Genomic DNA, 25,656 nt, shown 5'->3' with positions numbered 1-25,656 from the left:
ACCAAGATCAGTAGCCGACGACGACAAATCTAGCGGCAATTAGTTGTGATAACGACTACACCACCGCCACCAACACCACAGTCACTCTCTTTTTCTCTCTTTCTCTCTCTCTCTCTTTCTTTCTCTTTCTCTCTCTCTCCGAGCACCAACACTCAACTGCTACCAGCCTGCCATCAGCAAGCATGTTGACTCAATTTTTCGATATAATATAATATATATACAATATATGTATATATATTTATTTATTCTTGTGATATCTATACGTAATATTATTCTACATTCGACATAAATAGTACATTCACGTGTATATGTGCATTATACATATATACCCGCGTCTCTCAGCACATACATATGTATAACTTACATACATTGCACACAGATGATGTAATATTGCACGCAAGGAAAAGCGGAATGGAATAACGGATGAGTCAAGCGCGAGGAAAAGGCGCGAAAGTTAGAGTTTTATTATTTCATTTCGGTAAAATGCCTATCTACCTCTCGATAATTAAATCCCTCTTAACAAAATTAAATTTAAAAGGGTGTAAATTGCCTAATTATTATTGAAATGTCTCCCCATTTAATTATCTTCTTTGTCACTAAAACTTTGCTATCCGAATTAAAATTACAATAAAAAAAACAAAGAACGGATACTTTGTTATCGTTATATGTATAAAAAAAAAATATTGGGATATTCTTTCCATTTCTTCGCTACTATTTTTGTTTAATTTATACAGCACGCTAGATAAGGCATGCGAGATGACAAAGCATCGAAAGGATAGATGGAATGCATTTCGCAAAAAGAAATATGCATCCGTTTTTAAACACACTTCTCTTTATCAGCTTTCAATCAATATTTTCGCATTTCACGCCGAACGTAATATTCCCCGTAGAAATGCGTTTTAACACTACGAAAGAAAATTGTAACGAGAGTTTGTAGATATCTTGTATTCGTATTTCGTACCGGAAGGTGCGTGAAAATTACCAGAACGCTCTTCCACTGCAGCGTGCACGCGAATATGCTAGCATAAGCCTTTTTAGTTCTTGTGTGCTGCCGTCATGCGTGTGTGCGTGTGCATTGAAAATATTTCGGATACGCGACAGCAACTACATTTAAATTAATTTGTTAAACTACAAAGGTGTGAGTCACATTATGCTCTTACTTTATACACAAAATTCTGATTCTATTAGAACAAAAAGTTATTAAAATAAAATATTTAAAAAAAAAATATATATATATACCCACAAAAAAATCTTGAAAATTTATTGTACAAAAATTATTATTTTAACTTGAATATACAACTTGAATTAACCGCATGTAACAACTTCTCAAACCATACAACTCCTCGAGGGCCTAACGTGACTTTAACAACTTTTATCTATTAATTTTACTTTGAAACGTAATAATTAAAGCATACACGAGAGAACACGATCGAGCAACTGCTCGTTCCCGGTTGCTGGCGCGTATCCGCCGTAATGGCTAGAGAAGGAGCCTGATACTTGACTACCGGCGTTCAAATGCAAGTTGTGCCCGTTCCAGGAACTCGCGCACAAGCTCTCGCGGAGCTTCGACATGCAGGAAGCGCAACTGTTGGAGGAGAGTGGCTCTGGCAGCGGATCTGCCGTGGGTGGGACCGCAGGGGGTCCGCCGCGGAGGCATCACAGCGTGCAACGACTAACCCGCAGCGAGATGTCGGACCGACGGGAAGAGGACGGTGCCCTGGTGGTGCCCGATCACCAGGGCAACCTGCGAATCACCGTGAAAAAGACCAAGTCGATTCTAGGCATCGCTATCGAGGGCGGCGCCAACACGAAGCACCCACTGCCGCGGATCATCAACATACATGTGAGTCTTACTAAACCTACCCGGTTAACACGGGAGATTGAATTAAACCAGGATTGGAAAACGTTAATAATTAATAGGAAAGACAAAAGTAAATTCGAGAGACGTTGGATTAAAAATTAGAGTGCAATTACGAGTACAAATTAGCTTAGAGGGAAAGTTAGAAGTTGAAGAACGTTAATTTAAGATACTAGAAGAAACCATGCGCGCGCTAAGCGTGCGCTATTTTTTAAAAGACCCTAATTACAAGGTACGAATTTATTTTAAGACTTACTAATTCGAGATAATATCTTTTTTTTTTTACCAGACGTTGCATAAATAATTGTGCGCAAAATGAGAAACGTTAATAGCGCCAATTAATACTTTTATCGCTTCAACGAAATATGTGTTTTATATTGCTCATAATGCAAGCGGAGAGAAAAGAGAAAGGAGTGAGAACTTAAATGAAGCTTGGCTTCACCAAAACGCACGATTAATATGCGTCGGGCGAATTTATCGCCGACGCCATTTGCGGAGGCATAAACAATATTATGCTATAAACGTGACTAACACATGCGGTAATTCGTTACAGGACAACGGAGCGGCTTACGAAGCTGGCGGCCTCGAAGTCGGACAGCTCATCCTCGAGGTCGACGGTCAAAAAGTTGAAGGTAATGCCAGAAAGATCGAAATGCAAAAGACTTGCGTAGAAAATTTTATACATTTTATGGGAATTAATAACGTTTACCGTGTTCTAAAATCTGCGCGATTAAAATGTCGAAAAGTAATTTCCTTTTTTAGCAACAAGATATATTAAGCGAATTTAATTTCGTGATAAATAAAAGCTTGTGCAAAGTTTAAAGATTAAATTTAATTGCCAGAGCAACAATTAAATTCGGGTTTCTTGCAGGTCTTCATCATCAGGAGGTCGCGCGACTGATCGCGGAGTCGTTCGCGCGCCGCGACCGAAATGAAATCGAGTTCCTGGTAGTCGAGGCAAAGAAGAGCAATCTGGAGCCGAAACCGACGGCGCTCATCTTCCTGGAGGCGTAGCAGGAATCTCCCACCTCCGAGCCGGAACCACCATAGTTTAACCTGACCAAGGCTCGGCCAGCGGCGACCCAGGAAGTGCGTCGCCGCCGGTGAATTCGATCGAGACACGATTCGGATTCTGCCGAGCCGTCTGGTCGGCTGTTCAACCGATTAATCTGGCCCTGGTGGTGGGATCTTCACTTCGCACACCCTCGCTGACAAAATAACACCTCGAAGATGATACATTTCAAACGAAGAAAAATTTAGGAGAGATTCCGGACCGACGTTGCCAGACTCAGGCCCCTCGTGGGGCCGTTTTAACGCGAGACTCGCGTTTACCATGGGACAAAACGATCCTAGAAAGTTCCTGGACTCTCGTGCTGAGATAGTTGGGACTCGCTACACGCACGAATTTTCCTCCCCTCGCGCGCGAAACCCGCAAATCGGCACGAGACTTCCGTAAAAAAAAAAAAAAAAGAGAAAAAGTTACTTTACTGTGTGTATATATTATTGTATACACGTACCGCTGTACATAACTCTTGTAACAGACGCAGTTCGATAGGAAGCAAGTAGCCGATATTTCGAGAGCACCGCGACAGTACATTCGGATGGCTTCTGGCAACGCCGTTCCGATCTCGCATCGCATAACTGTTTAACAATTAATTGCGCGATCATCGGAACCAAGTGTACGTACGCAGCTCGACATAACGAGAGCTGTTATCTCTCAAAAGGACCCCGCGGACAAAGGCGACGAGAAAAACAGAGATATATTTTATTTTTTAACGGTCACATCGGTTGCATCAGTTACCTCAAAGATGTCTGAGAGATAACGGACGGGAGAAATCGCGCAATGTGCCAAACTAGCTAACGCAAGCCGTTTACGTATACTAATAAAGCTATTAATCGATAAGGGGATTGACTCAGGTGGGTTGAGGGAGGCGGGAGGAATTCGGAGGAAATGCGCGAGGACGCGGAACGAGAAGAGGGCGAACTTAAATGCTCACACGGTGTAGTTGCGTGAACAATTACCTCACAGACACTCACAAACGTTACACCCACGTTCGACACAGATATTATATATTCGCGCGAAATCCGATTGTTCGACGGCGCGAAGTCGTTCGAGTCAAAATTAATCGCGCCATTGATTAATTATGATAGTTACGGGTGGTGTTTGTATTCGAAGGGTAGAAGGAATGTAGCTTGGGAGTCATTATTTCGGAAGAAACTTGGCAAGCATTCGGGAACTGCAAACGCACAACTCTCGGTGAAAAAAAAAAATATTAAATAACGCGACGAAAAAACGTAAAATAAACCAATTTAAATAAATATGAAATCATATAAAATCAAGTGTGGAATTTGTATCAAAATGACATGAAAATGTCCTCGTATCTGAAAATTTTTTTTAAACAGGCGTGTTTAAAATTATAGCCATTTTTTATTACAACGCTGCACTTCGAACTTATTTTTGCTTTCTTGCGCTCGATTAAGTTAAACAATTTTTACTAGATATATATTTGATATATTGTATAATGGAAATATTTCTACAACTTCCTTCTACTTCTCGAATACATTTTTATTGATCAAGATTCTCGTTAATTCGAGTGATTAGGTGCCATTCGGCTGGTCCTCGAAATCGCGCCTAATATCGCTTAATAGTCTGTTAAATGTTATACTGTATAGATTAACGTTGACGTAGTAATAGACGTTAATCAGGCGTCACTAGGACGTTACGCGTTGTTCGTTTATTGTGTTGTCGGTTGTGTGTTAGAAGATTTTAACCCCTCGGGTGCGCGATATACTCGTAAACAACATTTGCGTGCAACTCAATCCAACTAATCATCCACTAAAGTTTAAAATAAAACGAAAAAACAACATATTGTTTTCTCTTTATAAAGATATTAATTTAAGATTTTTCGAGAAATTACCAGGATTTTGCTCGGTTTATTTCCTAAATCTGTGATAAAAATTAAGTTAGAACCTAGATACAAATGAATATTGATGTACAAATATTAAAAAGAGAGAGATATAATTTTAAAGATCTCTCTTGTATGTGTGTGTATGCGTGTATGAACGTACAACAAATATATCGTGACCCGAGGTAGGATTAATGATAATATTTTTTTCATTGTCGAGCGTGGCCGAAATGCGTCGATGATCGTCATCGAAGCAGAATTAACGACGATCTTGACCGAGATCAAGACGGTGGCGTCGACTTGTTACGTTGTTGAGGCTTAAAGAAGTATATTACTCACGTACACACGTATGGTACACATATTTATACATGTTCATATAAGTATTATGGTATGAAAATTACCGTAGTGGAATTGCAAATTGTACCTAACTACTGGTCAAGCTCTCGTCGAAAGAGGAATAATTTAAAGATAAAAAAAAAATATTAAAAAATAGTAAAAGAACGGTATTTTCGAAGAGAAATTGTAAGTTTAGAGAAAAAGAGAGAGAGAGAGAGAGAGTACGTACGCATAGTAAGGGCCTGATCGAGTTCGAGTTCAAACGGCGGGAAATCGCGGAAGATCCTGCACAAACGAGGATCCTTCGACAAAATCTTGGACTCCAGGAAAAAAGACGGCCTCGCTAATTGAACTTTCTTTCTACGTTATTCAAATGATCGTGCTTCATCTCACACTTTCATATATTTTTACACTAATTTTATTTTAATGATAAAGAAGAAATTATCTGCCCGCGACAGTAATTATAATAGATATAGTTATAACGCGTAAAACAGCCGTGACGGTTTTTTTCCTCGAGTCTAAAAATTTATTTTGCGAGTAATAAGAATCTAGTCAAGAAATCGCATAAATAAATAAATCTCGAAACTGCAGTAGTTATTAAATATTACTTCATATATATAAGCGACAAATAGAGCGGGAATTGAGTAGTGCATAATGACAGACATACCGCGAGTATTTTAATACGCTAATCACACACCTGCCGAGAGAAGAAACGACTCGATCGTCCGCGATTTTGCCGAGCAACAGAAAAACCGTAGAATATACGCGTGCGAGTAGTTGTATGCACTTGTATGAATGCCAAATCGAGCCACAAGTGAGCGAAGAAAGACACTTAATGATATTATCCAAACAATTAATCCCTTGCTGATACGATACAGAAATTTCGCTTCTATAAAATATCTACGATACACTTTTACTTTTATTGAACGTTAACGAGCGACACTTTTAATCATTTGTTTCAACATACAATTTTTACAGAAAAAAATCGCGTCAACTATTTATCATTCCGCGTCATAAAATATAATAATTCTTATAATAAATCTGGAAATTAAATTTTCTATTTAATTTTTATACTTAAATAAAATTAAGTTTATTCTTTGACATATAATCATGCTTTTAGAAAATAATCAAATTTTTGTGAAAATAATTTAAAAGCTGCAGCATCCTACCTAACCAACGATCGTATCGTGAGGGTTTAATTGCTTGCGATTTCAGCAAATGTGCCAAAAAGTTTGCGCTTAATCATATCCATCGACGACAACGGCGGCTCTAATCGACATCGTCATGTCGAAGAAGAGAAACAAAAAAAAAAAAAAGAAAAATAAGAGAGACAACAGCAAACTTAGATTTTCCCGGAGCACATTTGAAACTTTTCTTCGCTATTCTTTTGTAGCACGGGAGCGTGACAAAGTCGCTTTAATCACTATGTCGCGGTGAGAAAAAGCGGAATAGTATTAAGAAAGAGGCTGCGAGCGAGGAAGGCGTGTTTGTATTTTTCTCAATTCCTTTCGAACGGAAGGAAAAAAAGAGAATTCGTCAGATCGACGTGGAACCGTCGAGACTGGACCGGCAGATTCGATAGATCGTGAAAGGACGCGGGGATGGCTTAAGAATTTCCGAAAAGCCACGGGGAAAAATATACAAGAAGTCTTGACAGATAAAATAAGATGAGATATTTTTGTAAAGCTTTCGATGTTTACCGCAATCCCAGAAACGTTTCGAAGATCTCAGCTGACATATCCGACAATGCCTTATCGCTTTTAAAAATCGAAAACTATCGGGGAACGTTATGCGAGAGGAACAGAGAACCGGGAACGTGAGACACCTGACACACAACCCCAATTTATTCCCCACCTTCCGAAAGAAATAAATCGCGAGACATTTAAAAAGCAAATGTAACAATCTTAATAATCATGCAAATCTACTCAAAGGAAATTCAGCCTGATCGTTCTATTTAATCTAATTAATTTAATCTAATTATTTAAATTTAATTAATCGTACAAAGAATACAAAAATCCAAGGTATCTCACGTGGCACGATATCGTTGCGTCGTTCAAAAATTTAATTTAAAAGAAAAAAAAAATAGTAAAAAAACAAAATATTCCAAAAATCGAAATTCTATTAAGCAACAACAGAGAGCGACAACTAACTCAAAGCGTCTCGCGTAACTCCTAACTCCTGTTTATCAATTGGAAGAAAGTGAAAAGGGAGAAAAAATAAGCGCAAGATAAACTAAAGACACGAATACGCTATTATCACGTCAAGTGACTCTATTTCCTTTCGTCGCTACAACAGGATACATATTCGTTGCATTTTAAAATCGGCATAAAAAATGAGAAGCAACTTGCCACATATATATATATATATTTGCATAAATCGTTCGTACGACAAAAATTCGAGTAACGCAATTAATTAAATTGTCCCGAAAATTATAACTAAAATGATAATAAAGTAAAAGGCAAGAATAACTTTTACTCGCATCAATTGGCAGTCTATCAGTAATTAAAACGTTACGGATAAATTAAAGATCGAAAGATGTACCCTGCAGACTTGTTATGACCCACGCGAGACGTGACGTGATAATGGTGCGTCCGCCGTTCAAACCGAAACTTGAAACTATAATTGTAATCGTAATTTACTATTTGTACATACGCAAAAGCTCGTTCATGCGCATCTCGTAGATCATCTCTTTTGCAAATCGAAACTTGTGGGCCTCCGACACGGGTACACAGTTACAACTACGTTCACGTACAGGCACACAGCACCCCGCGAGGACGCATGGATCAAAAAGTCAAAATCACCGCGCTAGAATGCGTCAATTGCGTAACTCGTCAGTTTATTGTACGCCTCGAGAAAACAATGTTGTTGCAAATAAGACGGAATTTAACGGTAAATCGAGCCACACGTATACATGACCACGTAGAGCCACGTAAGAAAGCGATTGCGGAGGCGTAGCTCGCGGCACGGCAATGGCACGTGCGAGCGCGTGCTGCCATTATCATTATTGTTCTTATCATTATGATGATTATTATTATTATTACTACGACGATGACGATTATTATTACTATAATTGAATAAAACGTTCACCACGGGAAACAGCCTTATCTTTTTTATTCTGACGTATTCCGACATATTCTTCTCAAAAAGACACCGTTTAATTAAATACTGTTACTCAGTACGCTGATAATATTATAATATCGAGCGAAGTAACCCAGAGGTAAGTTTAATAATTGTGTCAAATTACCCTTTTTGCGAAGATATATAGCTTCTTTTCTACCGCAAAGTATCAAAATAGCAAAAAAAAGAAAAAAAAAAACTGCAGAAAAATGTTTAACGCGCTGTAACACGTGTGCTCAAAGATAGTTCAAGGAATTAGTCGTTGCACTACTAGATAAATAAATTTGCATCTCTCGTTTCTACTCTCTAGCACCTCGTCTGCTTTTGTAATGAATAATGCGAGATAAATAGATATTTCAATGGACGGTCGTCACTTTGATCTGCGCACATTTGCGAGTTGTTGATCCGCGCGGACTAAATCGCGAAAGATAATCGCTCGGGGAAATCTTAGGGTTCCGACATCTGTTGCAACTCGACGTTTCGCATCGAGGTAAAATAACTCAATGATACGCGGAAATCGCAAAAATCGATTTACTATTGTAATTAAAACTGTTTCAAAATGTTTAATATTTCCGCGACAAATATTCTCGAGCAGCGTCATTGATTTATTTGTCGGAAATCTTCGACACTGTTCTCTCATTTCCTAAAAGAAAAAGCAAATAAAACGAAGCTCTGTTTTACATTGAAATTTTTTTAAGAGCCTCGTAAGTTTCGCAAACGCGAAAGCAGTTTGCTTTGCCTAGCAGACAAGAGCCGAGTTTGTTTTCGCTTCGCGTTATTCGCCCAGCATAGGATTAGAACGTAGCGTTTGACGTAAGAAAGAAGAAACGCACGAAAGCCTAAAGCACTCCCGCGCTATATTTTGCATACCGTAAATCACCAGCCAGTAACCATCGATCGCACTAAAATTGTATCAAGAGTCGTTCCATCCAAATTACCTAACCGATTTCTTCAACAAGTGGCGAGGTTTTGTAGAAGCGAGATAGAGTGGTACATTTATTTTTGGTTCGCGTTTTTATCACGTGTCACTCAAGACGATATGATAAAAATGTAAAGAAAGGAAAAATATGATTGAAGGTACAATTGAATAATATGTTCGGGATAAAATCGTCAAATTATTTCACTAAGTGTATATGAATGTCCAGCAGAAAACAGGCCTTATTTACAACACCCTCCCCAAACGGAAAGTATTGGTGCGATATATGATAAATGCGGTGGTGTTTAAAGATAATATATGTATATATGTACACTGAGCGCCTGGCACATGGTCCAGCGCTATCACGTGCATATCGCGCGCGAGTCAGGTATACCTACTATACTCGCGTAACATATCATACGAAGGATTTTTTCGGGTGAATATTACATTCAACATTACTCTCACGGTATCACGAAAATGCCTATGTCTACTGAACATATCTTGATTCTCGTCAATTATGCCCACCCTCTCTTCAAGTTCCGACTGATTAATCGATTCATTTTCTGCTCAGAAAAGTAAATACAATGTGCGGATAAATGAGAATATAGCATTTTTTTTTTTTTTTTTTTTTATAAAACAAAATCATGAAAAACAGTCATACTTTTTTTTATATTCTCGAAAATAATTTTTCATTATTTAATCATCAATTTAATTATTTAACAATATAATATAGACCTTCAAGGATTCAATTAATGACTCCACGTATAAAAATAATATCAAGTTATGTAATTTATATATCTCAAAGTAATATATATAATATATTCACATTTTTATCAGCAAAGCATTTCTCGACTTTAAAGTATATTGGTTGGAATATAAATATTTATGAATAATGAGAGCCAACTCTCACGTTGAAGTCATGGAAATGATATAAGCAAAACGTGCACAAGTTAGGTCACGGAAGTACTAAAAATAGGAGTTTATACAAATGAATCTCTCTCTTTCTCTCTCTCTTTTCGTAGTTTACGTGAACACGATACGTAAGTCTCAGCTGATCGGTTGGGAAAAACCGAACCTCTACGCAATGAATACCTACGTAGGTGTATACTGTTTAATCCTGTTAAGGATCGCGAGGGTTTTCTAACTATTCATACAATATCTGCGAAAATAAATTTTGAAAAAAAGTTTCCTTCAGTTATCAAATTTCTATATATTTTATTTATATTTATTTTTAGTTTTATTGCATTTTAAATATCATTAAAATTAAATACAAAAAAAAATCATACTATTAATTGATCGATAGAATTTCGTTCAACTTTCTTGCAAACATTATTATTATTGAGCAAAGAATAGAACGTAATCGCGTTTGATCGATAAAATTCTTTTAGGGTGAAACGAATGGAAATGTCAGCGCGATTCTTCGAGCGTGCAGCGAAAAATGAAACGAGGGAATTAGAAATGCAATTTGACTAAGCTTCGATCGAGTTTGTGGATTAAACGAGCCGTAACCGGCTGCACATGTCGATCTAATTCTCAACAACACGTGCAAGGGTTTCTCGAGGGAGGATCGATTTGCGTATTATTTTGCAGTTCAATATTTATTAAAATATCTACAACATATCCACAAGAATGCAGCTACATAAATTCATCGTAAATACTTGCAACACATACTTCATTATTTTTTAGAATGTCCTTCTTATAAGTTTTCGCAATTTAAATATTTTTTTTTTTACGGTTTTACGAACTTTGAATAAAGTTTACGTATTATTTTGATATATAAAATTTTATTAATTTTAAATTGCCGGACTATTAAACATATAGTTAGGTTTTTTTATTTTCCCCTCTTAAAGGATGACGTAGCACGTGTTCGCTAACGGCAGATGCAATTTCTCGTGTCACGATTCTATTTCTCGTTGAGAAAAATGATCTCAAGGTACACCGGGGCACCTTTCTCGATTCAGGGACAATAGGATCGATGACAACCGGTGTACATCCGAAGCGGGACGGAACTCGACGGTTTCCGTGCGAAGATGCAGATGCACGTTCGCTAGTGCGCGCGTGCCGATCACAATGAATCGATCACGACGGCTAAATCTCTAGATCGAACAATAGGACACCGCTTGCAAAACGGAGGAAGACACACGTCGATAGGGAAGAAAGCGTGACTAGTCCTCTAACAAATGAACATTTTCTTCGAGGATTGCGGATTTATTTACGAGTCTAAAAAAGATTTCCCATGAAATTACCCTTGGCAGCGTAACAGATACATAAAAGATAACCAAGTTTTCTCAAACTTTAAATAATCGAGTTACAAACTTCTTAAATTAAATTAAATTATATTTAATTTTCCATTACTTTACCAATTAATTTTAAATCAGTTTCAATTTTCGTCATTTTAGCCAAATCAGCTTACTTTGTTTTAAAGTTTCCTTATACATGTCGCTATTCCTCATTCAAAAGTCTAAGAAAAGTCATACTATTATTAATTAAAAAAATTAAAAATTAGCAGTATACATTATTTTTTATACCTCAAGTACAAAAGAACGAAATTCTTCAAATAATCAACCGACATTTGAGTAGCAATTAAATATCAAGCGCTACGCTCGCAGATGATTCTCTCGGTGTTTCTACTTGTATTAATCCTGCGTGCCACCTTACCCTACGCGATCCTCGCGAAAACCCGAAAATCTTCAGCTGCTACCTTCAGCTGCCTGGATCAAACGTCGACGGACGACGAGGAAGAAAGAGCAGAGGGAAGAGCGGATCGAACATAGGAGCTAGGGGGACGACAGAGCGCGAAAACCATAGCGCTCGTGGCACGGGGGTACGAATTCACGGGACGAGGGTACGCAGGGCCCTTCGAAAGGTCTTTGCACGCGTGCAGTAGGGTAGCTTTCCCCCCGAAACTACCACCGACCGCTTCCGGGCTGTTCGCTAGCTTGCTGGCTGGTTGGCTGTCTGGGCTGGTCGTCGCTGGCGCGGAATTCACGGCTTAGGCTGTCTATCAATGCCCGTGGAGTAGCAACAGCAGCCAGCAGCCAGCAGGCACCATCACACGCCAACGAATCGCCGACGCGAGCGGGTGTTGGCCGCGATTTACGAAACTCGCGCCGGTAGATATATTAAAGCGGGGAACCTGCAAATGTGCCGTTCAGTCCGGCGTCGAAAGGATAGGATACTCTAGCTGGGAAACCTAATATACCAAACGTGCCAGAACAAACCGAGCCAATCGAATGTAACAAATAAACGGTGTTGAAAACACTATTTAAATAACAACTGTGTAAGATAGTAATAATACAATATATTTTTTTATATTAGTGATTCAAGTGAAGTGAGAATTAAGACAGTTTTACTTCAAACAACTTATCTTCAGAAAGTGGAATTACGTTGTGAGATTCTTACAATTAGTTTCGCTAATTGTAAGTAAAGCTAAGTGCATTGGTTATTATTTTATTCACAAAACAGTGTCATTTTTTGATATTCAAAATTATATCGATAGCGTTCTCGACGGATCAGCTTAGTGCGTTTTCTTGTGTCGAGTTTCAAGTAGAAATAAATCAAACAATTTTAACAAATAAAATAAAAGCACAATAATTAATTTAAAAAAAGTACAAAACAAATAGTATTTAAAAAATCTTGACGCTAAACTTTAATCATGGCTTGATTCTAAATTTCTTAATCCAATACACTCATCTTATAAATATGTAAGCAACGCCTACACATCTAACTAATTAGAATCCATACAAATTCGAATTGATTAACCAGCATGTCGATATATTCAACCAATTAAATAGCAAACTGACCCAATACCTATTGACCAGAATCAAACGTGGTTGAGTATATAATAAATATTAATTGAAATTAGTCGATCAGCTTAATACTGAAAATTAATTTACCAGCATTTAATGCTTTATTAATTGCGCGCAATAAACGCATAAAAAAAGTAACCAAGTATTTATCAAACAGTGGTAAGCGTGTAGATTTGTGGGTGTAATTAATCATCAATCCGGCAGGTTAGGCAATTCCTAGCGAATTGAGAGCGTGTTTCATCATCAGCGCCTAAATACGAAACCGTTTATTCGTACTATTCTAATCTTACGCCTTTGAGGGGACCACGGAAAACGCGTTGTCTTCGCCTAAAAATTGATCGCGACGGGACCACTTACTCTTCAACGGTTATGTTATCGTAAAAGAGGAACTAACACAAGAGACCGAGATAAATGATCGAAAGAATCATTGGATCGAACAAAAATATCATTCGCAGAGCGATCTCGAGACGAACGAAATGACGACATTTGGCTATTCTTAAAAATTGAGAATAAGTTACTGACTTACCGGTTCGATGCGCAGCGGCGGAGTTACGTAGCCACGTCGATGCTATATGCTGTAACATACAAATATAAAATATAAATTATACAGATAATCAAAACGATATCTATTGCTTAAAATAAAAATTAGTGTATGTACCTCGAACAAAGTTTTTAATAAAATAGTTAAATACTTTTAAATTAAATTAATTAAACTTGTCTAAAACGTAAAAATGCGAATGCGGTAACAACACCACACGCGCGTACATTCTCTCGATTTTATCAATCGCATGCTCGAATGTCGACAAAAGAATGTGATAACACCCCGCGCGTATATCCCGCCCCCGCTTCTACCTCTCTCTGTGCGTCCCGCGCCAATATCTGTTAATTATTTTTCCTTTACGACGTTAACGTATTCAAAGAATTTACACGACGAATATTATATTCAATATAATTTTGCGTTTCTTCGTAACGTCCAGTTAAACTTAAAAGTCAGTATTTTTATATGCTTCTAGATGTTCTCTATTCTTTTTATACATTTGCTTCTTGATATTTGCCGTCGCAAATCTTGGTGCGATTCATAATCTCTATTCATCGTGCTCTACTTTTTGACCTATCTCAAGATTCGTAGTATTCAACGAGAAGCTTGCGAAAAAATCTGGTTCAAATAACGTCGGCGTACACACTTTTTTCTTCCGGTACGTTCCCTACCTTTTGGCCAAAAGCATTTCGCATTTAAATAAGTTATTTAAAGTACCTCCGAGATACAATACAATCGCGCGACTAAATTAATTCCGCTTCTTAATTAAACAAGAGCGAAGTAATTACTTTTTATTTGCAAGAAAATTTGACTTTGGAGTAAAAATAATTTAAGAATTACTTTGTTTTCAGATACAAGCGCACAAAGGTACTCCCTATATACTTTATACTCTGTATAAAAAGCCATTCGTATTTCTTACTAAACTTGACTCGCGGTTGTTTCGAGCCTAAGGGTGATATCGGATCGAATTCTTATAAGCGTCAAGAGGTCGGTCGGTCTCCGGATGGCGGAGCTGCGATTCGAGTGGCCGTGGGAGAACTTGAAGAGGCGAGAGAAAAGTGCGCGCCTACCTTTTGAAGTGAGAGATTTCGCTTATCGGAACGCGGTGGTACTCGAGGGCTAATTTTAGCCCTTTCCGAAGACGAGGCTCGCGAGGAGACTTCCAGGTCACTGTAATGATCAACCGTGATGGCGTGGCCGGCAGCGACGAGTCTATTGATGCTGCTGCTCATGACGATCGCAAGCAGTTTTTCGCCCGGGATCATCGTCACCACCCCGGCGCCTTTCGGCAGAATTCTCAAAGCCGTGAAAGTGCACGGAGGATACATGGAGGTGATCCAGGAGGAAAGGTGCTCCCAAAGTCTACTCAGACTGACGTGCAGGTCGGTAGTACAATATATCTTTCGACGTGACACCTCGAGAGCGATAGTCAAGAATATTAAACGTCAACTATTTATTCTCGCCGACTAAATTTCTTTCAACGAAATTTGCCTACCTAGTTATGTGCGGAGTCATATCAATTTATTATTACGTCTCCAGATCGTTGAGAGCGTTCATCTTTATCCTGGAGGCGGATTACCACGCGAATCACACGAAGCTGTGTCAAAAAGAGTCGAAAAGCTTGGAGGAGCTCAAAGTATGGAGGAACAAAGGTAGCATACGACGATGGGCGAATGTGAAAGAGCTCAAAGGAAACTACATTTTCGACGACGAAGATAATCAGGCCGACGTCGTTGATATTAGATCATCCATGAATAAAAGGTAGATTAAATTTGTTCATTCAAATATAAAAATAAAATTGAAGCGTTTGATGTAACATTTTTTTTCTGAATTTAAATTTGAAAAGACAATTGTTAAAAATGCAAAAAAAAATTTATCATAAACTCGTTAAATTTAATTCTACAAGAAAATCTCACGTTCGAATTAGTCTTGCTATTATCAATCTCTGAAAAATAATTTGTATCAGCATCGCGCTGATTCTTTAATCGCTGTCACTACTTCGGTTTAAAAATAATTTTGTTTACGATTCGTCGATTAGGTAGCATATTCATGGCCCTCGCTGGTGATATCGAACTTCTGTTCTCGACACAAGTATTCGATGACACAAGACAGTGTTGGGTTACGGTGCAAGTCTGATTGTGAGGTAGACCGCAAAGAACGACTCTTATTCCGAGTCGTTTACTACCAACTACAAACATTCTAATACTCTTACTGAGGTTGCAACTACGATAAGATTCGATGAAGAAATATTTAACCCGAGCAATCGAATTTCTTCCAATTCCGGTTTTTACTAAACTTAAAATAAAAAATATAATTAAGATAATTATTCAAATATGAGAGAAAAGTAAAGGGTGACCTAAAAACTGCGATTCTAAAGTATGATTTCGGAAAAGTTATTATCGTGAAATGCAGTTAAACCACTCGATCGCCACCCTTAACGTCTCCGATACACCCACCATTTTTATCCGCCGCTCGACGCACACTCGAGAGCCGTCGAGGGTCGAGAGTGAAATCTCGACTCGACGTTTGATGTGCAAGGGTAAAAGCATTCCTGAAGCAATAATTGCCCATCCTCTCTCTTTTCCCTCGGAACGTGCGTCGAATGATCACCGAAGGAGAAACGATCTCCGCTAAATGGTTTCCCCTACGTTTACACAGCACCACGCTCCGGGAATTCCGCAAATAGGGGATGGCATGGCAATGCGAGGGATGCAAATTTTGCATTGCTGAAATTGCACCGAGCACTTGGCGGAAAAATAAAACGTCTCATTTATATTTAAAAAACCTCGGGATTTTATCTCGTTCTGTTTTCCTTTTCTCACGCGAATAAATTAAGTCTACTAAACCGTCCGAATTATTAGTGAATTAAAAACGAAGAGGTAACGAATAATTGGAATCTACTAATAATGCCGAAGAAAAAACGAAATTGTATTGATACAAAGAACATATCCCTTTCATATAATTAAAATTATAAATTTCAGATATTAATATTCATATATTCATATCCATTTCTTTTAAAATTATTTTCAGAGTATAATTAAGATCATTATTTATTTGTCCGCTTTTCTTTATTAAATTTTAATTAGAGAAGATTATTTTTCTTGCTACAGCTTCCCGGGGATTTTAATTTTACAACGCTATCGATTTTATCGCGCGGTCGATACCTTAGCTAAAAATTACGATCGTACACAGAACCACAAATATCAATTTGAGACTATGCCGCCTGCTGGCGGGTCTAAAAAATTCAAAAAGATTCCTCGGAAGAACGAGCGTGGGTGAAATGTTATTTCCCTTTTATTTCCGCCCGGGGACCGATAAAATCGACGAAGAGAAGTTGACGTAATGGGGTGAGGCGGCGAGGCCTCTTAAAAGGGGTGAAAATCCACCCTTGTCCATTATTCACTCCTGCTTTCAAACGCGAGCAACAAAGATCGCGCAGCAACAATCCTGGCTTCACCCTTAAATTCCGTTCACCCCCCCCTCCCTCCCTCCCCCACCAAAAGGAAGCCCGGGGGTTGCTTTTGTCAGCACGTTCACAGCCCCTAATGACCGACGCCGCTTATTTAATTGGCGGCCGTCGGACAATCGATAGTATCCAACGAAACCTCGCGCAAACTGCAAATTATTCGTGCGAGAATAAAGGAAACTTGTGTACGAGCTGTGTACATTTTAGGCCGTTCAATATAAAAGATAATAGAATTCAATAAAATATTAATTTTTAAATAATAAATCTTTAATTGCATCGCATTTCGAAAAAGCAATTTACTCTGTTATTTAATATTTAATACGACTATATTTCAGATGCTCTGGGCTGAAACACTGTCGCTATAACGTCACTACCGACCATCCGGGAGCACATTCTTGGATTCCAGGTGGAATTTTATTAAAATACGCGTGTATACCAGGTGAGTACGTTCTCCGTAATATTACACATTAACACCGAATAGCTTGTAACATTAAAACTCAATTATTTACGTTTATTGAAAAAAATTATTACTAATAAAAATTCCTCGAACACGTATACATATGTAACTGCAATATATGGCCTGAAATATTAATAGAGCCAATTATTTCCACCAGCGCTTCCTGGAGTATTTCCAATTTTAATTCCCTTAAATTTCCTTCGAGCTGCTGCGTGCTTCGAAAGGTTCTCTAAAATGCATATTATCTTAATTGTCGATTTTGAATAACGATCGTCGTTTATTTTATAAAATCGAGGAACAGATTCAATTTCCGGTACAAAATACTATTTTTGCAACATTACGATTTTATTTATCGGCAGAGAGCTCGTCTATTTCTCTGCGATCGACACGTGGACGTGCGCAATCGATGATCGACGAGCTCGATAAAGCGAGCAACCCACCCCTCGGGTTGTGCAGGTCACGCGGGGGCGGAGAAATGCACGGCACGTCACGTTCGACGAAATCGGCTTCAGATTTCTATCTCGCCGTTGGCCGTTGTCCGCCAGCTGTCGACGATGCAATGATCTTTATTGACCGTGGGATTGCCGACATATGCACTGAAATTCTCCCGGCGACGAGAAACAGGGTGCCCGATCGCGGACAATGCGTCGCGCCCAGGCGCAACGATGATGCCGTGGAAAGGGCATGTAATCCCGCCGTTCTATGGAATCGCACGTATCGTGGAAGCTCCTTTGCGAGGAAAGCGTTACGTTTTTCGGATTTAGTGTTCGACACGGTTGCACATTAAAAATAAATGTATACACGGAATTACGTTGGGGTACATCGTGAAATGTTACAAGCTGTGGCTTAAAATTAACTTTCCCAGAGTAACAGAAATATAATCAAATTACCGCACGTTGTCATAGCAATGTATTACGAAATAACCTCAGGTGCAAATTAATTATTAAATTATTCGGGGAGTTCCAAAAAAAATCTCACATTTGCTAATTTAATTCATTTCTAATTTATTCCGAATTAATTCTCGCAATTAAAGTTCCAAATATCGAATCAAAGTGCCTGGAAATATCAGTATCAGAAAATAATAATTCTAACCATTCGATATCTGGATTGAATGCAGAGCGTTTCATTAGACAAACGCCCGATTGAATCGATAGGTCGAATGAAAATCGTTTGCTATTCAGCGGGACAAAACATTCCTTGCGAAGGCGGTCACGCTCGGCGGAATATTGGAAACGGGTGCACGCGGTGAGGGAAAGAGAGAGGACGGAGGACCGAATTTCCCCTTCGTCGCCCTTATTACCGCCACCGGCGTATCTAACCCCTACCTAAATAGCACCCCTAGTTTCTCGAAACTGGGACAAGGACACCCTCGCCTCCTGGTCCGCGCTACACACGCTGCGCAAAGGATTCGTCGCACGGATGCAGATGTTAATAGTGGCCTTATGGTGAAACTGTTCAACTTTGCGATCCCCTCGAAAATAATTCCTTTCACACCGATATAACAGATTGTGCCAGCTAATGATTTCTTACTAACAATAAGTGAGAAAGATTTAATTACAAAGCGAGCATCTGCGGCAGGTAGCCGGTAGTTTTATTAGTACGATTTATTAAACACCGGAATTCGAGTAATTTAATATTATATGCCACCCTTTTTATTTTCCTACATATACGTATATGTATGATATACATATATTGAAATTAATAATATAACCTATAATTTGTAATATTTAATTAATTTTAATAAATATGTAGAGGCAATTACTTTATTTGCGGGAAATACGTCGAGTTTCTATTTTCTCTATAAACGTTTATTTTCGCGAAACTCGATTTTGCGAGACAAAATTGCACCATGTCGTGTAAATGGATCGCCGTGCCGCATAAAAGATTAATATTTTATTGATTGCAGAAGCTGCGGTCAGGCGATACTGCAATCAGGAGGTGAAGGTAACCGGCGGAGAAGGTGGTTACGTCAACACCCCAGGTTATCCGCTGTATTACGTCGGTGAAACGTGCGGGTGGACCTTCAGGACGTTTCCGGACCAGAGGATAGCTCTGACCTTCCACGACTTGAATATCCGTGGTGAGTCTCGAAAATTTCTTCGCCAAGGCGCGAGATAAATTGACGATAAAATCCGTACTGTCCGCACCGAGGCTAAAAGCGGATTCATGGTTCACGGCGAACGAATGTGGCATATCAGTTTTTCTTCACCGCAATGAAGATAACTTATGGTTTAAATAAAGAGAAGCTCTCGAGAACTTAAACAAAGTCTGAAAAGAGACGAATGTACGTGCTCAATCGGCACCGTATATTTTTTTTTTTTTTTTTTTCCCCTCTACGAGATTTACGATTTTTATTTAACCGGCAAGTTTCAACGATCCACTTTGGTTTTTTATACTAAGCCGTGGAATGAGTAACGATATTCCGTCGCGTAACTAAAGTTTGCCACGCAAACTAAACGCACATGCGTCGCATGTGACGTGAAAATTAAGAAACCGCGTGAACCGCTGAAAAAATAAACGCCCCGATTTACGTGCCTTCCGCAAACAAACTCGACGCGGATATTGTGAGTGAACGCTTGCAGGTCCAAATGTTGACGGAAACTGCGTGGACGTCGTGAGAGTGCGAGAACGCGGCAGCACCCTCCTCGAGTTCTGCGGCACCGCCGCAGGTGTACGAATTATCTCGCATTCAAATGTACTGACTCTGGACTTCGTTGCTTCACAGAGGTTCTACAACGCTCGGGGCTTTTTGCTGCAGTACCAAGGTAAAGATAACCCGAGTGAAAATTGATTCCCACCGTTACCTAATAATTAGCTACCCAATTCGTGGTTCACGTCGTGGCTGTCTAGCAAAACGATATCTCTGAACATTAATGAATCTCTCTTTTCTCCTTCGAGTGCAACGCCATAAGTTATCGGAGAACGTCTCATTATCAAACGAGTACAGGGTTTAATTTCGAACGCACAATTTTCGCGACCGCGTCACCACTAATCAAGTTGTCGCCAGTTTAAAAGTTTCTCGAGATACCATCGGTTATTACATTCATTATTTTAGTAATTAAAACTTTTAATAACTCGTTTAAATGTTTTCACGAAATTGCATTAAGCTCCCGCGGAAATAGCGGAAAATTTTTAAGGTTCCGCCGACGTTGCGTAACTTTGAACCGAAGCAGGGCATTAACTAGCAAGACAAGGTAGAGACGAACAAACGCGTTTTGCAGTGCTGGGCTGTCCGGAGGTCTCGGCGCCGAACGGAAGTTACGTGTCGAACGGTACATTGACTTCGCGGACATTCCTATGCAAGTCGGGCAGCGTGTTTCCTGACAGCGGGGAAAGAAAAAGGACGCTTGTGTGCAGAAGTGGTAAATGGAACGAGACCGCTACCAAGTTACCCGGTTGTGTAGGTAAGTCCATGCCCGTACTACCACGTTTTGTCTCGTCTGTCGCACCTATTATACATATATTCACGTTTCACGGATTTTATTTGCCAGACTCTCAGTTGCATCCGTGAGTCCGCGTCTCTATTTCTGTTTGATTACGGAAATATACGTTCGTTGTGCGCGGCGAATAAATTTAATTTCACATCGAAGATTTAATTTAAACCGACGCGGTAAAGTAACGCGCGCAACGCCTGCAACACGGAAATAATAATGCTCTTTATTATATTGTAATTCAGTATAATAATATGCACAAGTTCGCCGTGATATTTATGAATATTTTGTACCCGTTTGTTTCCGCGTGGAAAATTATTTATTAATATCATCGAGCACTCTCGGATATTCGATAAATACGAATCGTTGATATCTATCGCGAAAATTAAAAGCGCTGCATCCTGGGAAATACAGACAATGTTATTGACATTAATATATAAATGCTGTTGCTATAAATGTTATTAGCGATGCGTTGCGTTAACAACGTGTAATAAACAAAATAATCTACCTCCGTGTAACGCGTTATCGCGTTATTTAACAATGCTAAACCCGCAGATAAAAGATATTGAAGAGCGAATTTCAACACAGCCGATAATAAAGTTCGTGCAATGCTTATCGGTGAAACATTAATTGTAAATTCACAACCTGTTCTCTCTCTTTTCTATTCTTGAACCTTGCGAGCGTTATTCTCTTTCTTCCGCGATCTTATCTACACTTGACAACCGGCAGTTAAGAGGCAAACGTGCGTCCTTTTCCTATGATTAATACGAAACTCACACGCGTGCGTTAGTCACGCGTGTGGGTTCGGTTCACGCAATATTCAACGCGGGTCATAGAGCGACTCGCACGAGATAATCGATACGGCCTTTCTCCGAGTCGGAAATCCGCCAATGGGTAGTGATGACATCGAAACCCTATAAAAATCCACATTATTCCAATTTTCGTTATTACCCGATTATCGATTAAAATGCAATAAATTTCAGAACGCTTTCAACTTTTTTATAAAATGTACTCTTTTCCTGTAATACTATTATATTAATTATATTAAATGTATATTTCATAAAAAAAGGTAAAAATATAAATTAACGTGGAAAAGATATAAAAGAATCTTATCAGAAACTTTATATGTCATCATAAAATTATTACTGTGAGTTCACGTATTAAAAAATCACTCGACAGTCTTATTTAATATACTTAAAAAAAAAATTGAAAAATTAGAAATACGAATTGATACATAGTGTAAATTAAAAAAAATGAAGTGAAACAAAACGATAATATGCAGACAAAATTACGTCTGTTTACATTTGAAGTTTCGATTAAATTTAAAAAATAAATTTCGACTGTTGTTCACGAGCATCTGAATAAGTTCAAGTGCCATCACTACCCATGGTTGCTCATCGAGGGGGCTTCGTTCCCTCTTGGAGAAAATGGTGGGAGAATCCTTTCTCGGGGAAGGGAGAAAGCGAGACACCGCTTTCGCGTCGGGCAAACGAAAGACGAGGAAGAACTGAAAGAGAGTCTTTAGGACAGAGGGGGTCAGAGGGGTCTCCAAAGCCTACCATACATCGTCGACGTCTTCGTCGTCGTTGTCGCACGAAGTTAGTCGTCTGGACGTCACGTGCCTCTTTAAACGCGAAAAAAAAAAATACGTGTTACGAACTTGCCTTGGGATTCGTGAAAGTACGTCATTCCGCGTATCGTATTTCGGAAAAGCATTACATGAATCTGAGAAAGTTCAACAACGTCCAGCAGGTAACTAATTTTGCGTGCAAAATCGTTCACAACCTAATCTTGTAATTGTATAATTGCTTAACTTACCGATTTCTCAAAAAATTATTGGATTATGGATATAAGAGTTATATTAATAATACCAGTTATTGCGATAGAATTTCTAAATTGTCTGCTAATTACTATTACTGATTGTTGCTTTCTAAAAGAAGCGTTTTAGGGTTAAAAGCACGCGACGATTCAGAATAAAATGCCAACTATATACAAAGTACTTCTAACTGGTTTGAAGCAGTCGATATCGAATGCGAGGTCAACGTAATGATCTTCCTATTGAACCTTCGCACCCATTTGCGATCTTTGAGTTAATTAATCTTGTGTTCCGTCTCTCTCTTTCTCTCCCTCTCTCTCTTTTCAGTCAGTTTGTACGAATCGTGTGGAATGCGCTGACGGGGATTAATTATTAACGAGTTATTAGTCTTCAACGAGTGTGGAAACGTGATTAAGTTACTAATACAGACCGAATATCAACAGACACTTCACTCAATTTTTGAATAGAATACGTTCTCTCCAAACACTCTACTTTCCCAACATTTTGTAATTAAATTAATTTTACCAAATGGTAAAAATAAAACACGTAACTACGCAAGATCGAGTTCTGTGCAGAAAAATAATTACATTTCTCACAAATTTTTAACATGCTCGATATTTCATAAAATTAATAGATCTATCAAGAATTTTAGTTTAATTTAATTCAATTACATCAATCTAATTGCTTGAAAAAATTTCTACTTTTTGTTCATCTTTTTCTTTAATAAAAGTTTTTATTTTTGCAAGAGGTTCTCGTTGGAAACTTGTTTTCTCTCTATACTAAAAGTTACAGTATTTTTCTATATCCTACGAGAGAATATTTGTTTTTACATTATTTCTTGTTCACGCTACATTTATTTATATAATTTTCCTATCTTTTCGTTGCAACTATACGTGCAAATTTCGTATTTTATATTACATTTTCAAGCGTGCCGTGGCGTATCGACAGTAGAAAGAGATACTGCTGGCAGCTGCGGCCCAAATTAAAGCTTGTAAAATATCATCCCGCGGCGCCTGAAACCGGCAGACAAAGAGCAGAAAACCAAGAGACGGAGAGAAAAAGAGACAAGTTGCTTTGTACGAGGCCACCCATTCTTTTTTTTTTTCCATTTTTCCGCCGGCGCGGCGGATTGCCTCGTTTCCGAGAAACAATCATTCGGATGCGATAGCTACAGATCCTCCGCGAAAGAGATTAAGGAACACTTCTCTTTCCCTACCTTTTAAAGCGGCACGAAATTAAATTTCTCTAAGTGCCGATTAATATTATTGTGTGTATAGAAATAAAACATATTCAATAATTGAATAGAAAATTATTTTTAAAAAGTATGTATCACTTTCAATGCAAATGAAGTAATTTACATTGAAAAAAGATGAAGAGAGGAAAAGAAACGATATAATTAAGTTTGATCAAAATTATTAAAAATATTTCCAAACAAAATGCTCTATAACTTTTTCTTATATTATAAATTTACATCTTTTTTAACGCAAAATTACTTTCTTTTTTTTTTTTTTTCTTTATACGACATCGAGTTTAAATGGAATAAAAGTGTTACAGCCTTCTGTGACGAAAAATTAAAAAATAATATCCGAATGATCTTTCAATGCAACAGTACGCTTTTCCATTTCAATCGTTCTCCAAACAAAACCAATTTTGTACGTCCCGGAAAAAAAAAAATCCATTTCGACGCGAAATGGCGAACGGTCCTCAATTTCCGGATAAATAAAATCGGATTTTCCATTTGTCATTCCGAGGAAGGTGCGTTTCTGTCTTTCGCGCGACGCATCCGCGTGTGCGAGTCGCGGCAGATGCATACGTAATTCGGGAATCGCGCAGCTGCAAACGCCGTTCCTGGTGCCGTGCGTGGCTTAAGAAGCGCGAGTGAACCAGAAGGAAAAGACAGAGATGAACGAATTCGATCCTGAGGGGAGTAAAAGGCAACGGGAATGGTGGGAGATATTTCCGTCCCCTCCACCAAGTTTTCCTGTCTTTCTTTTTTATTCTCTCTCCCCTGTCTTCTCCTCCCAACGCCTCTCACTCTCTCTCTTTCTCTCACTCGCTCACTCAATCTCTAGCCTTTCTTCTCGGTGATAAATTTAGAGTTAGTGGAATAAAACAACAAAGCGCAGCTGCACCGCTCGAGCACGCTTCGCGAAAGTGCAGCCTCGATCTGTTGCTGAAAACGAGAACTTTGTTTAAATGTTAGTTAGCAAAGTTGATCGAAGTCAACGTAGCTTGGTGGAGATTACTTGTAATTACTTGGAAAACATTTTAATTCCTTTCGGTGAATATATCAAAAACTCCACTGGCGGGATATACCGTGATTTTTGTTATCATCAACTTCTAATTATTACATGATTTGAGAAACTAAAAAAAAAATAAATAAATAATAATAGACTCTTCTTTCTTTATAATTTTATTCTAGTTTTCCGAGAGCGGCAAAAAGATATGTTTCAAAAAAAGGTTTATTCCATAGATTACCGAACTTTATTAAATTGTAACGACTATGTACTCTTTATTAAAATTCATCGCGTGAATTATTATTAAATTTTAATGAAGAAATATATATAACTCGGCAAAATTATGATGCAAGGCTATAGAGTTTTGGTGCGGAATTATAAAACCTTGCTGCTCCCCGCGCTGCTAAGAAATTCTGACGACGCGCGAGGATCATTATTAATTTCCGACGTTGGAAAACTCGTTACTTCAACGTCGAGGAGTTTTACTGAATTCTCGGTTGTGCAGAATTAACGAAGCCTCCGCGCGCTTCGCACAGCTGTGCGCGGCAGTTGAGCTGTTTGCTCACCGCCGAAATCGATTTTAGTCCCTAGTTCTCCGCGAAACCGACACGTCCACGTCTAGTTCGACCTACCCGCGCGCCAAGAGAGCGGTCAACTTGTTTTCGACGAGCGCATCGACGTTGCGAGAGCGTGGGGATGGATCGCCCGACAGTAGGGAGGGATACAACGCTTGGCCCTGTTTACTCCCTCCGTCGGCATACGTTTCCTC

The 25,656-nt window shown here is 38.7% G+C and overlaps 2 protein-coding genes and 1 long non-coding RNA gene across 8 annotated transcripts in view; 2 read left to right on the top strand and 1 right to left on the bottom strand.

The window, feature by feature from the left end:
- The window catches only part of Dysc (whirlin protein dyschronic), a 63,703-nt gene extending 55,507 nt beyond the window's left edge, over positions 1-8,196 (top strand). For all 4 annotated transcript variants that reach the window (XM_070673376.1, XM_070673375.1, XM_070673374.1 and 1 more), the window contains 3 exons: positions 1,538-1,843; positions 2,412-2,490; positions 2,730-8,196. In XM_070673376.1, the coding sequence (XP_070529477.1) occupies positions 1,538-1,843; positions 2,412-2,490; positions 2,730-2,872 (528 nt within the window). In that variant the 3' untranslated portion in view covers positions 2,873-8,196. The remainder of the gene's footprint in view (positions 1-1,537; positions 1,844-2,411; positions 2,491-2,729) is intronic.
- Positions 1-25,656, bottom strand: part of LOC139112399 (uncharacterized) — a 98,384-nt gene that overhangs the window by 59,121 nt on the left and 13,607 nt on the right. For 2 of the 3 annotated variants that reach the window (XR_011547374.1, XR_011547375.1), the window contains exon 3: positions 13,469-13,517. This is a non-coding gene — a long non-coding RNA (uncharacterized lncRNA). Of the gene's footprint in view, positions 1-13,464; positions 13,518-25,656 lie in introns of all 3 variants that reach the window. The other variant, XR_011547376.1, reaches the window with a different exon arrangement.
- The window catches only part of LOC139112393 (uncharacterized), a 27,076-nt gene continuing 15,936 nt past the window's right edge, over positions 14,517-25,656 (top strand). Inside the window, exons 1-6 of the mRNA XM_070673385.1 lie at positions 14,517-14,862; positions 15,020-15,241; positions 17,282-17,385; positions 19,310-19,483; positions 19,986-20,168; positions 20,625-20,807. Coding sequence (XP_070529486.1) covers positions 14,669-14,862; positions 15,020-15,241; positions 17,282-17,385; positions 19,310-19,483; positions 19,986-20,168; positions 20,625-20,807 — 1,060 coding nt within the window. The 5' untranslated portion in view covers positions 14,517-14,668. The remainder of the gene's footprint in view (positions 14,863-15,019; positions 15,242-17,281; positions 17,386-19,309; positions 19,484-19,985; positions 20,169-20,624; positions 20,808-25,656) is intronic.

The sequence above is a fragment of the Cardiocondyla obscurior genome, linkage group LG28 (genome assembly GCF_019399895.1).
Source record: "Cardiocondyla obscurior isolate alpha-2009 linkage group LG28, Cobs3.1, whole genome shotgun sequence".
NCBI lineage: Eukaryota > Metazoa > Arthropoda > Insecta > Hymenoptera > Formicidae > Cardiocondyla > Cardiocondyla obscurior.
The sequence above is the reverse complement of the archived record's forward strand: the minus strand, read 5'-3'. Positions and strand labels throughout refer to the sequence as shown.